This window comes from Oncorhynchus tshawytscha, unplaced genomic scaffold (assembly GCF_018296145.1).
Source record: "Oncorhynchus tshawytscha isolate Ot180627B unplaced genomic scaffold, Otsh_v2.0 Un_contig_7406_pilon_pilon, whole genome shotgun sequence".
Taxonomy (NCBI): Eukaryota; Metazoa; Chordata; class Actinopteri; order Salmoniformes; family Salmonidae; genus Oncorhynchus; species Oncorhynchus tshawytscha.
This window is the reverse complement of record NW_024608899.1, coordinates 45,001-57,795: the sequence shown is the minus strand read 5'-3', so window position 1 is coordinate 57,795 and position 12,795 is coordinate 45,001. Positions and strand designations below refer to the sequence as shown.

General features: G+C 44.7%; 1 protein-coding gene across 1 annotated transcript in view; it reads left to right on the top strand.

Annotated features, from left to right (window-relative positions):
- Nucleotides 1-2,006: 2,006 nt before the first annotated feature.
- LOC121843941 (dolichyl-diphosphooligosaccharide--protein glycosyltransferase subunit STT3B-like) overlaps nt 2,007-12,795 on the top strand; it is a gene marked incomplete at its 3' end in the record, with an annotated part of 45,912 nt that continues 35,123 nt past the window's right edge. The window contains 1 exon segment of the mRNA XM_042313832.1: nt 2,007-2,602. Coding sequence (XP_042169766.1) covers nt 2,334-2,602 — 269 coding nt within the window.

Sequence of the window (12,795 nt, the reverse complement as noted above, 5' to 3'; positions counted from 1 at the left end):
GTAGGAATGCTGCTCACCCACTTGAATCAACGGCAGTAGTTTTTACTACTGAGTTTAGACAATATCATGTTTTCAGAGGAGCTGAAACAGGTTTGGTGTTATGCCTCAACCTTAAACTAGTCCGGTATGGGTAATAACCTAAACCTAATAAACTAGTCATGTATGGGTAATAGTCTAATCCTGATAAACTAGTCTGATACACTAGTCCAGATAAACTAGTCCTGTATGGGTATTAACCTAAGCCTGATAAACTAGTCCTGTATGGGTAATAGTCTAATCCTGATAAACTAGTCCTGTATGGGTAATAACCTAAACCTGATAAACTAGTCCTGTATGGGTAATAACCTAGTCCTGATAAACTAGTCCTGTATGGGTAATAGTCTAATCCTGATAAACTAGCCCTGTATGGGTAATAGTCTAGTCCTGATAAACTAGTCCTGTATGGGTAATAACCTAAACCTGATAAACTAGTCCTGTATGGGTAATTGTCTAATCCTGATAAACTCGTCTGATACACTAGTCCAGATAAACTAGTCCTGTATGGGTAATAACCTAGTCCTGATGAACTAGTCTTGTATGGGTAATAGTCTAATCCTGATAAACTAGCCCTGTATGGGTAATAGTCTAAACCTGATAAACTAGTCCTGTATGGGTTATAACCTAAACCTGATAAATTAGTCCTGGATTGGTAATAGTCTAATCCTAACAAACTAGTCTGATACACTAGTCCAGATAAACTAGCCCTGTGTGGGTATTAACTTAAGCCTGATAAACTAGTCCTGTATGGGTAATAACCTAATCCTGATTAACTAGTCCTGTATGGGTAATAAACTAAACCTGATAAGCTAGTCCTGTATGGGTAATAGTCTAATCCTGATAAAATAGTCCTGTCTGGGTAATAGTCTAATCCTGATAAACTAGTCCTGTATGGGTAATAACCTAAACCTGATAAACTAGTCCTGTATGGGTAATAACCTAGTCCTGCTAAACTAGTCCTGTATGGGTAATAGTCTAATCCTGATAAACTAGTCCTGTATGGGTAATAGTCTAATCCTGATAAACTAGTCCTGTATGGGTAATAGTCTAATCCTGATAAACTAGTCCTGTATGGGTATTAGTCTAATCCTGATAAACTAGTCCTGTATGGGTAATAGTCTAATCCTGATAAACTAGTCCTGTATGGGTATTAGTCTAATCCTGATAAACTAGTCCTGTATGGGTATTAGTCTAATCCTGATAAACTAGTCCTGTATGGGTAATAGTCTAATCCTGATAAACTAGTCCTGTATGGGTATTAGTCTAATCCTGATAAACTAGTCCTGTATGGGTATTAGTCTAATCCTGATAAACTAGTCCTGTATGGGTAATAACCTCATCCTGTACTCTGTTTTAGTGTTGCTGATGACTGACGTCACCGTGTGAATAGATGAAAAACACAACATCAAATAATACAACAGCATAAAGCCACGTGACAATAACAGGTCTAATTCACCCCGTGTGTCTGTTATAAGTGTGATAAATCTATTCCCGACATGCTGTGGTGACTTCCTGTTTGCGTCATTCTCAACAGGAGGATTGTTTTGAATGGAAGGAGGACAGTGGACAGCCTGAGCATTATACCGCTGGTATGTGGGCACTGGGAGGCAGCTGTTTGTGGCCAGGTCCTACTGTATCCTACTGATCCTACTGTACTTATTCACACGGTTGACGCTGCTGTGGTATACGCTCTCGTGGCAGGCATGTCTCGCGGATTTCATTTATTTTATTGGCTTCTTCCGTGAAACCGACCCCGCGCTGTTGATAGTGGATTGGCTATCTTTTCATTCCGATATTATATCCTAGACATATGATTGGTGGACTTGCTTGTGCGCTAGCCCCCACAATGATGCTACGACTATCCGGTGTGAATCCCATCCCATTGGTTACTGTCCGTGTCAGTCTGTACACTCTCTCTTGTGATTGGTGTTATGACAGCGCTGTGGACCTGCCCAGTCGTACCCGTCTGGTTGTGAGAGGCTGAGCTCTCTTCCTGGTCCTGCTGTCCACGGTGCGCCCGCCCTGACATCAACTTCCAAGGAGGAGCAGCTCGTCGGTTCGCGTGCGCTACTGCGGTACTGCAACCCCTGCTGCTATGTGACTCCATCGGGGGAACTTGGTTTGAATTAGCGGTCCGGTTATACCAAGGATAGGGTTCTGGTGCACCGTAGGTCATTGGAAGTGAAACGAGAGGTGCAGATAGGGTGTGAGGGTCTTCGACAGTGGAGCGTGGCAGCAGGAGGGGGCTTTCTCTCGTTCCTATCAGATCTGTCTACAACCGGGGTCTGGCGTAGAATATGGCGGAACATCACTCTGTTTCCGATAGCAAGCATAAAGCTTCTGCTGCGAATATCGGAGCTTCTCTCTCTGGGAATGGACGGACCAGTCCAGCGGGGACCGTCGGTAGTAGTCCTACGGGGGCTCTCTCCACCGGGATAGCTCAGCCGGCAGGGTGGCAGTCCTTACTTTCGTTTACCATCCTGTTTCTGGCCTGGCTTGCTGGTTTCAGTGCCAGGCTTTTCGCTGTCATCCGATTTGAGAGCATCATCCACGAGTTTGACCCATGGTGAGTAAACAGTAACACGATCATTCACATCGATAATGGAGAATGTAGACAACTACCGCGCTACTGGAAATATGCTGCTCTAACTGATCTAGCTCTGATTTCATGTTTGGCAACACAGCAGACAGAGCAGCGCAACATTTGTATAAACTCAGCCACGTATCCTTTGTAGTAGTTCCAGAGTGACGATACATTGTAACAATAATTGTGTGCATGTCGGATCCGGAGCAGAGCGCGCGTCTTCATAAAGAGGACAATGGTGCGGTGTGAGTGACACAGCGGATTGAACCCGGAAACAAGAAGCAGCAGACTGAAGAGTAGCCTATAGCCTACCTAGCCTATCTATATGCATTTCCTCATTTATTATCCAACTGTTTGGCCGGATCTTACATAACAACTAGACGTTTACAGTTAGCAGTTTCTTCCAGGATAGACTAATAATAAGACTATTCGGCCATAGGCAGCAATATGCATTTTTGACTTGTATAACTTGACGATACCTATAGGCTATACATCAAATAACTGACACCTACCGTAGTGCACTACATGGAGAAATAGGGTGCCATTTGGGAGTCACTGAAGTCTGTAGGACTCTGTGTTACACGGAGTTTGACAGCTCTGACTTTTTGCTGCAAGACGAGTGGGGAAACAGCCTGTTAGTGAGAGGAGAATAAGGAATTTAGTCTATGACTATCGGCATTACGAAAGGAATTGTGCCTATTTGATGAGACTGAATGGATTTTCTAACTGTAGAACCTGTCGTGGAGAACTAGGAAATCGTCAGTCAGACCAATGCCTCCTTCTCCTCTGAGAGGAGAGTGTGAGAGGAGACAGTGTGAGAGGAGACAGTATCCGAGGTGGGGTCTGAGAGGAGACAGTCTGAGAGGAGACAGTCTGAGAGGAGACAGTATCCGAGGTGGGGTCTGAGAGGAGACAGTCTGAGAGGAGACAGTGTGAGAGGAGACAGTCTGAGAGGAGACAGTATCCGAGGAGACAGTGTGAAAGGAGACAGTATCCGAGGAAACAGTGTGAAAGGAGACAGTCTGAGAGGAGACAGTATCCGAGGAGACAGTGTGAAAGGAGACAGTCTGAGAGGAGACAGTTTGAGAGGAGACATTCTAAGAGGAGACAGTGTGAGAGGAGACAGTCTGAGAGGAGACAGTATCCGGGGAGGCAGTGTGAAAGGAGACAGTATGACAAGAGACAGTCTGAGAGGAGACAGTCTGAGAGGAGACGGTCTGAGAGGAAACAGTATCCGAGGAGACAGTGTGAAAGGAGGCAGTCTGAGAGGAGACAGTCTGAGAGGAGACAGTATCCGGGGAGGCAGTGTGAAAGGAGACAGTATGACAAGAGACAGTGTGAAAGGAGGCAGTCTGAGAGGAGACAGTATGACAGGAGACAGTCTGACAGGAGACAGTCTGAGAGGCTACTGCCCAGCTAAAGCCAGTATTGCATCATCTGTTGACAGTGTTGGTGTTATTGTATAATGACACTATGGAATTAACATTGTTTCATGTCAACTGGTTGATGCAGGTAAGATCAAGACTAGAGGAAAGACAAATACTAATTACGTTCTCTCCAGACCCTGTTTTGATACACCTGTATTACACCTATCATACCTGTATTATACCTATATTATACCTGCATTACACCTGTATTACACCTGTATCGCACCTGTATCATACCTGTATTACACCTGTATTACACCTGTATTACACCTATCATACTTGTATTATACCCATATTACACCTGTATTACACCTGTATTACACCTGTATTACACCCGTATTACACCTGTATTACACCTGTATTACACCTATCATACTTGTATTATACCCGTATTACACCTGTATTACACCTGTATTACACCTGTATTACACCTATTATACCTGTATTATACCTGTATTACACCTGTATTACACCTGTATTACACCTGTATTACACCTGTATTACACCTGTATCACACCTGCATTACACCTGTATTACACCTGTATTATACCTATATCACACCTGTATCACACCTGTATCACACCTGTATTATACCTGCATTACACCCGTATTACACCTGTATTACACCTGTATCACACCTGTATTATACCTATATTATACCTGTATCACACCTGTATTATACCTGTATTATACCTGTATCACACCTGTATTATACCTGTATCACACCTGTATCACACCTGTATTATACCTGTATTACACCTGTATTACACCTGTATTACACCTGTATTATACCTGTATTACACCTGTATTACACCTGTATTACACCTGTATTACACCTGTATTACACCTGTATTACACCTGTATCGCACCTGTATCACACCTGTATTATACCTGTATTACACCTGTATTACACCCGTATTATACCTGTATTACACCTGTATCACACCTGTATTATACCTGCATTACACCCGTATTACACCTGTATTACACCTGTATTACACCTGTATTATACCTGTATTATACCTGTATTACACCTGTATTATACCTGTATTACACCTGTATTACACCTGTATTACACCTGTATTACACCTGTATCACACCTGTATTACACCTGTATTACACCTGTATTACACCTGTATTACACCTGTATTACACCTGTATTACACCTGCATTACACCTGTATCACACCTGTATCACACCTGTATTACACCTGCATTACACCTGTATTACACCTGTATTACACCTGTATTACACCTGTATTACACCTGTATTACACCTGCATTACACCTGTATTACACCTGTATTACACCTGTATTACACCTGTATTACACCTGTATTACACCTGTATTACACCTGCATTACACCTGCATTACACCTGTATTACCTGCATTACACCTGTATTAGACCTGCATTACACCTGCATTAGACCTGTATTACACCTGCATTACACCTGTATTACACCTGTATTACACCTGCATTACACCTGCATTACACCTGTATTACACCTGTATTACACCTGTATCACACCTGTATTACACCTGTATTACACCTGCATTACACCTGTATTACACCTGTATTACACCTGCATTACACCTGCATTACACCTGTATTACACCTGCATTACACCTGTATTAGACCTGCATTACACCTGCATTACACCTGTATTAGACCTGCATTACACCTGCATTAGACCTGTATTACACCTGCATTACACCTGTATTACACCTGTATTTTACCTGTATTATACCTGCATTACTATGGGAACCAACCTACACTACACAGAGTACAATATGCATGTGAGGTTATCTTTTAGTTAGGTTGGAGTTGGACACAAAGAAACATATTACTACATAGTAGATGTGGTGATTGTTTTACCCTTTGGTCTCTTCACCAGAGATCCTCTGGTGTTGCCTGCTGAGTGACTAACAGACAGAGAGGATACAAAGTGGACGAGCATCACCGTTACCCTGTTTCTGGTGTCTGTGATGCTCTTTAATGAAATCATGTAGGAGCCAGGTCCTCATGTTCCTTCAGAGAGGACATCTGAACGGAACCTCTTAATACCCAGACAGCGGTGGCTCTTTGCAGGGCAGCAGGGGGAGGTGGGGGGGGGGGCTGTGGTTTTAATTATAGCGAAACAAAGTAGAAGACAACTGGAGCGTTTTATTGTTGCAGACTCTGAAAAGTCCAGACACCAGGCGAGAGGAGCAGAATAAGTCTAGCCTGATTTAAGAGCCCATGGGGGCGTACCAAATAGACATGTTGGGTTAGTGTTCCAGTCAGACATGGTGGTGGGTTAGTGTTCTAGTCAGACATGGTGGTGGGTTAGTGTTCCAGCCAGACAACATGTTGGTGGGTTAGTGTTCTAGTCAGACATGTTGGTGGGTTAGTGTTCTAGTCAGACATGGTGGTGGGTTAGTGTTCCAGTCAGACAACATGTTGGTGGGTTAGTGTTCCAGACAGACAACATGTTGGTGGGTTAGTGTTCCAGTCAGACATGTTGGTGGGTTAGTGTTCTAGTCAGACATGGTGGTGGGTTAGTGTTCTAGTCAGACAACATGTTGGTGGGTTAGTGTTCTAGTCAGACATGTTGGTGGGTTAGTGTTCTAGTCAGACATGGTGGTGGGTTAGTGTTCCAGTCAGACAACATGTTGGTGGGTTAGTGTTCTAGTCAGACATGGTGGTGGGTTAGTGTTCCAGCCAGACATGGTGGTGGGTTAGTGTTCCAGCCAGACATGTTGGTGGGTTAGTGTTCTAGTCAGACATGGTGGTGGGTTAGTGTTCCAGCCAGACATGGTGGTGGGTTAGTGTTCCAGCCAGACATGGTGGTGGGTTAGTGTTCTAGTCAGACATGGTGGTGGGTTAGTGTTCTAGTCAGACAACATGGTGGTGGGTTAGTGTTCTAGTCAGACATGTTGGTGGGTTAGTGTTCCAGTAAGACATGGTGGTGGGTTAGTGTTCCAGTCAGACATGGTGGTGGGTTAGTGTTCTCGTCAGACATGTTGGTGGGTTAGTGTTCTAGTCAGACATGGTGGTGGGTTAGTGTTCTAGTCAGACATGGTGGTGGGTTAGTGTTCTAGTCAGACAACATGGTGGTGGGTTAGTGTTCTAGTCAGACAACATGTTGGTGGGTTAGTGTTCTAGTCAGACAACATGTTGGTGGGTTAGTGTTCTAGTCAGACAACATGGTGGTGGGTTAGTGTTCTAGTCAGACATGGTGGTGGGTTAGTGTTCTAGTCAGACATGTTGGTGGGTTAGTGTTCTAGTCAGACAACATGGTGGTGGGTTAGTGTTCTAGTCAGACATGTTGGTGGGTTAGTGTTCTAGTCAGACAACATGGTGGTGGGTTAGTGTTCTAGTCAGACAACATGGTGGTGGGTTAGTGTTCTAGTCAGACATGGTGGTGGGTTAGTGTTCTAGTCAGACATGGTGGTGGGTTAGTGTTCTAGTCAGACAACATGGTGGTGGGTTAGTGTTCCAGCCAGACATGTTGGTGGGTTAGTGTTCTAGTCAGACATGGTGGTGGGTTAGTGTTCCAGCCAGACATGGTGGTGGGTTAGTGTTCCAGCCAGACATGGTGGTGGGTTAGTGTTCCAGTCAGACATGGTGGTGGGTTAGTGTTCTAGTCAGACATGGTGGTGGGTTATGTTCTAGTCAGACATGGTGGTGGGTTAGTGTTCCAGTCAGACAGACATGGTGGTGGGTTAGTGTTCCAGCCAGACATGGTGGTGGGTTAGTGTTCTAGTCAGACATGGTGGTGGGTTAGTGTTCTAGTCAGACATGGTGGTGGGTTAGTGTTCTAGTCAGACATGTTGGTGGGTTAGTGTTCCAGTAAGACATGGTGGTGGGTTAGTGTTCTCAGACAGACATGTTGGTGGGTTAGTGTTCTAGTCAGACATGGTGGTGGGTTAGTGTTCCAGTCAGACATGGTGGTGGGTTAGTGTTCTCGTCAGACATGTTGGTGGGTTAGTGTTCTAGTCACATGTTGGTGGGTTAGTGTTCTAGTCAGACATGGTGGTGGGTTAGTGTTCTAGTCAGACATGGTGGTGGGTTAGTGTTCTAGTCAGACATGGTGGTGGGTTAGTGTTCTAGTCAGACATGGTGGTGGGTTAGTGTTCTAGTCAGACATGGTGGTGGGTTAGTGTTCCAGTCAGACATGGTGGTGGGTTAGTGTTCTAGTCAGACATGGTGGTGGGTTAGTGTTCTAGTCAGACATGGTGGTGGGTTACATGACATGTGGTGGGTTAGTGTTCTAGTCAGACATGTTGGTGGGTTAGTGTTCTAGTCAGACATGGTGGTGGGTTAGTGTTCTAGTCAGACATGGTGGTGGGTTAGTGTTCTAGTCAGACATGGTGGTGGGTTAGTGTTCTAGTCAGACATGGTGGTGGGTTAGTGTTCCAGTAAGACATGTTAGTGTTCTAGTCAGAGTGTTCAGTGTTTAGTGTTCCAGCCAGTCAGACATGGTGGTGGGAGTGTTCTAGTCAGACAACATGTTGGTGGGTTAGTGTTCTAGTCAGACATGGTGGTGGGTTAGTGTTCTAGTCAGACATGGTGGTGGGTTAGTGTTCTAGTCATGACATGGTGGTGGGTTAGGTTGGTGGTGGGTTAGTGTTCTACATGGTGGTGGTGGGTTAGTGTTCTAGTCAGACATGTTGGTGGGTTAGTGTTCCAGCTCAGACATGTTGGGTTAGTGTTCTAGTCAGACATGGTGGTGGGTTAGTGTTCTAGTCAGACATGGTTGGGTTAGTGTTCCAGTCAGACAACATGTTGGTGGGTTAGTGTTCTGGTGGTGGGTTAGTCAGACATGTTGGTGGGTTAGTGTTCAGTCAGACATGGTGGTGGGTTAGTGTTCCAGACATGGTGGTGGGTTAGTGTTCCAGTCAGACATGGTGGTGGGTTAGTGTTCCAGTCAGACATGGTGGTGGGTTAGTGTTCCAGACAGACATGGTGGTGGGTTAGTGTTCTAGTCAGACATGGTGGTGGGTTAGTGTTGTCAGACAACATGTTGCTGGGTTAGTGTTCTAGTCAGACATGGTGGTGGGTTAGTGTTCTAGTCAGGAGACATTGTTAGGAGGTTAACAGTGTTGACACAGAGCTGCTCCTGACTGAAACAACACTGACTGTGTCGGACCAGGTCCTCAATAAAGGTCAAGTTCCAGGATGCCTGTGGTGTAGATAACATTGTCCACCCACTATCCATCTACTATCCCTCCATTATCCCTCCATTATCCCTCCACTGTCCATCCACTATCCATCCACTGACCATCCACTATCCATCCACCATCCATCCATTATCCATCCGCTATGCATCCACTATCCAGCCACTATCCATCCATTATCCATCCACTATCCATCCACTATCCATCCACTATCCATCCATTATCCAGCCACTATCCACATCCACTAACTGTATATATGTACTATAGTGTGGGCCAAGTGTATTGTTGGTATGATTTTCCATGGTTTTAGACATCAACTAAGAACCCTTGGGAAGGTGGGAGGAGTCTCCATTGACGGCGGCGTAGATAGACTGCCTGTTGAGTCTAGTGAGCGATACACTGCTCCCTGTCCTCCCTGCAGTAGAAGGGTTGCTTCCCATGTCGCCTTTCATTTCTCACAACAATTACTCCTCCAGCTGCTCTGTTTTCTCTAATTGAGGCTGGGACCGTCTATATAGGGAATAGGGTGCTATTTGATCCTGATCTATAGTAGGGCACTATATAGGGAATAGGGTGCTATTTGGGATGATAACATCTGTTCTGTAGAGAGGGAGAGAGATGGAGAGAGAGAGAGAGGGAGAGGGAGAGAGGGGGAGAGAGAGAGAGGGGGAGAGAGAGAGAGAGAGAGAGAGAGAGAGAGAGAGGGGGAGAGAGAGAGAGAGAGAGAGAGAGGGAGAGAGAGAGATATGGAGAGATGGAGAGAGGGAGAGGGAGAGAGGGGAGAGAGAGAGAGAGGGGAGAGAGAGAGAGGAGAGACAGAGAGAGAGAGAGAGAGAGAGAGAGAGAGAGAGAGAGAGAGTGAGAGAGGGAGAGACTGTTCGTATATAGAGCTGTGAGGGTGAACTCTGCTTTACCAGATGGCCTTTTCTCTCTCTCTCTCTCTCTCTCTCTCTCTCTCTCTCTCTCTCTCTCTCTCTCTCGCTCACCTCTCTCTTTCTCACACTCTCATATTCTCGTCTCTTTCTTTGTCCTCATACCCTCGTCTCTCAATTCAATTCAAGGAGCTTTATTGGGATGGGAAACATATTTTAACGTTGCCAAAGCAAGTGAAGTAGATAATATACAGTGAAGTGAAATAAACAATAAAAATACAAATTAACAGTAAACATTACAGGCACAAAAGTTCCAAAAGAATAAAGGCATTTACAAATGTCATATTATGTCTATATACAGTGTTGTAACTATGTGCATAAGGGAGCATAAATATGTTTGTTCTTCACTTCCTTTTCTCGTGGCAACAGGTCACACATCTTGCTGCTGTGATGTCACACTGTGGAATTTCACCCAGTAGATATGGGAGTTTATCAAAATTGGGGTTGTTTTCGAATTCTTTGTGGATCTGTGTAATCTGAGGGAAATATGTCTCTCTAATATGGTTATACATTGGGCAGGAGGTTAGGAAGTGCAGCTCAGTTTCCACCTCATTTTGTGGGCAGTGAGCACATAGCATGTCTTCTCTTGAGAGCCATGTCTGTCTACGGCGGCCTTTCTCAATAGCAAGGCTATGCTCACTGAGTCTGTACATAGTCAAAGCTTTCCTTAATTTTGGGTCAGTCACAGTGGTCAGGTATTCTGCCGCTGTGTACTCTCTGTGTAGGGCCAAATAGCATTCTAGTTTGCTCTGTTTTTTTTGTTAATTCTTTCCAATGTTTCAATAAATAATCTTTTTGTTTTCTCATGATTTGGTTGGGTCTAATTGTGTTGCTGTTCTGGGGCTCTGTAGGGTGTGTTTGTGTTTGTGAACAGAGCCCCAGGACCAGCTTGCTTAGGGGACTCTTCTCCAGCACTTCCTTTTATGTGGTTGTAGAATTTAACGGCTCTTTTCTGGATTTTGATAATTAGCGGTTATCGGCCTAATTCTGCTCTGCATGCATTATTTGGTGTTTTATGTTCTGCACAGAGGATTTTTTTTGCAGAATTCTGCATGCAGAGTCTCAATTTTGTGTCCCATTTAGTGAATTCTTGGTTGGTGAGTGGACCCCAGACCTCACAACCATAAAGGGCAATGCGCTCTATGACTGATTCAAGTATTTTTAGCCAGATCCTAATTGGTATGTCAAACTTTATGTTCCTTTTGATGGCATAGAAGGCCCTTCTTGCCTTGTCTCTCAGATCGTTCACAGCTTTGTGGAAGTTACCTGTGGCGCTGATGTTTAGGCCAAGGTATTGATATTTAATTTTGTAATCAATGTTCATACATTTAAATGATCTAAATCTGTCTGAAACCCAGAGTTCGTAAAGTTCTGGTTTAAATGAAACAGACAGAATTCCCAGCTCACAATTGGTCGAATCCAAGTTTATTTGCGAGAGCTCTCCTGTGAATATACAAAGACGTTCCTTATATAATATTCTCTTAACCACTCTTCTCAAGCACATGCATACACACTAACATTTAGATTCTCTCTTTTTCTCCTCAAGTCCCACCAGTTTATTACCACTCAGCTGACAGTTTCTATCCCCCGATACAGTTTCTATCCCCCCAGATACAGTTTATTACCACTCAGCTGACAGTTTCTACCCCCCCCAGATCCAGATACAGTTTCTATCCCCCAGTTTCTATCCCCCAGATACAGTTTCTACCCCCCCCCGATACAGTTTCTACCCCCCAGATACAGTTTCTAGTTTCTACCCCCCCAGATACAGTTTCTATCCCCCCCAGATACAGTTTCTACCCCCCAGATACAGTTTCTACCCCCCAGTTTCTATCCCCCAGATACAGTTTCTACCCCCCAGATACAGTTTCTACCCCCCAGATACCCCCCCAGATACAGTTTCTATCCCCCCAGTTTCTACCCCCCAGATACAGTTTCTATCCCCCAGATACAGTTTCTACCCCCAGATACAGTTTATATCCCCCCCCAGATACAGTTTCTATCCCCCCAGATACAGTTTCTACCCCCCCCAGATACAGTTTCCTGGGGCGGCAGGGTAGCCTAGTGGTTAGTGGTTAGCCTAGTGGTTAGAGCGTTAGAGCGTTGGACTAGTAACCGGAAGGTTGCAAGTTCAAACCCCCGAGCTGACAAGGTACAAATCTGTCGTTCTGTTCTTGAACAGGCAGTTAACCCACTGTTCCTAGGCCGTCATTGAAAATAAGAATTTGTTCTTAACTGACTTGCCTAGTTAAATAAAGGTAAAATAAAATAAATAAATAAACAGTTTCTATCCCCCCAGTTTCTATCCCCCCAGATACAGTTTCTACCCCCCCAGATACAGTTTCTAACCCCCCCAGATACAGTTTCTATCCCCCCAGATACAGTTTCTATCCCCCCAGTTTCTTTCCCCCAGATACAGTTTCTACCCCCCAGATACAGTTTCTTTCCCCCTAGATACAGTTTCTACCCCCCAGTTTCTTTCCCCCCAGATACAGTTTCTTTCCCCCCCAGATACAGTTTCTATCCCCCCAGTTTCTCTCCCCCAGATACAGTTTCTATCCCCCAGATACAGTTTCTATCCCCCCCCCAGATACAGTTTCTACCCCCCAGATACAGTTTCTATCCCCCAGTTTCTATCCCCCCAGATACAGTTTATA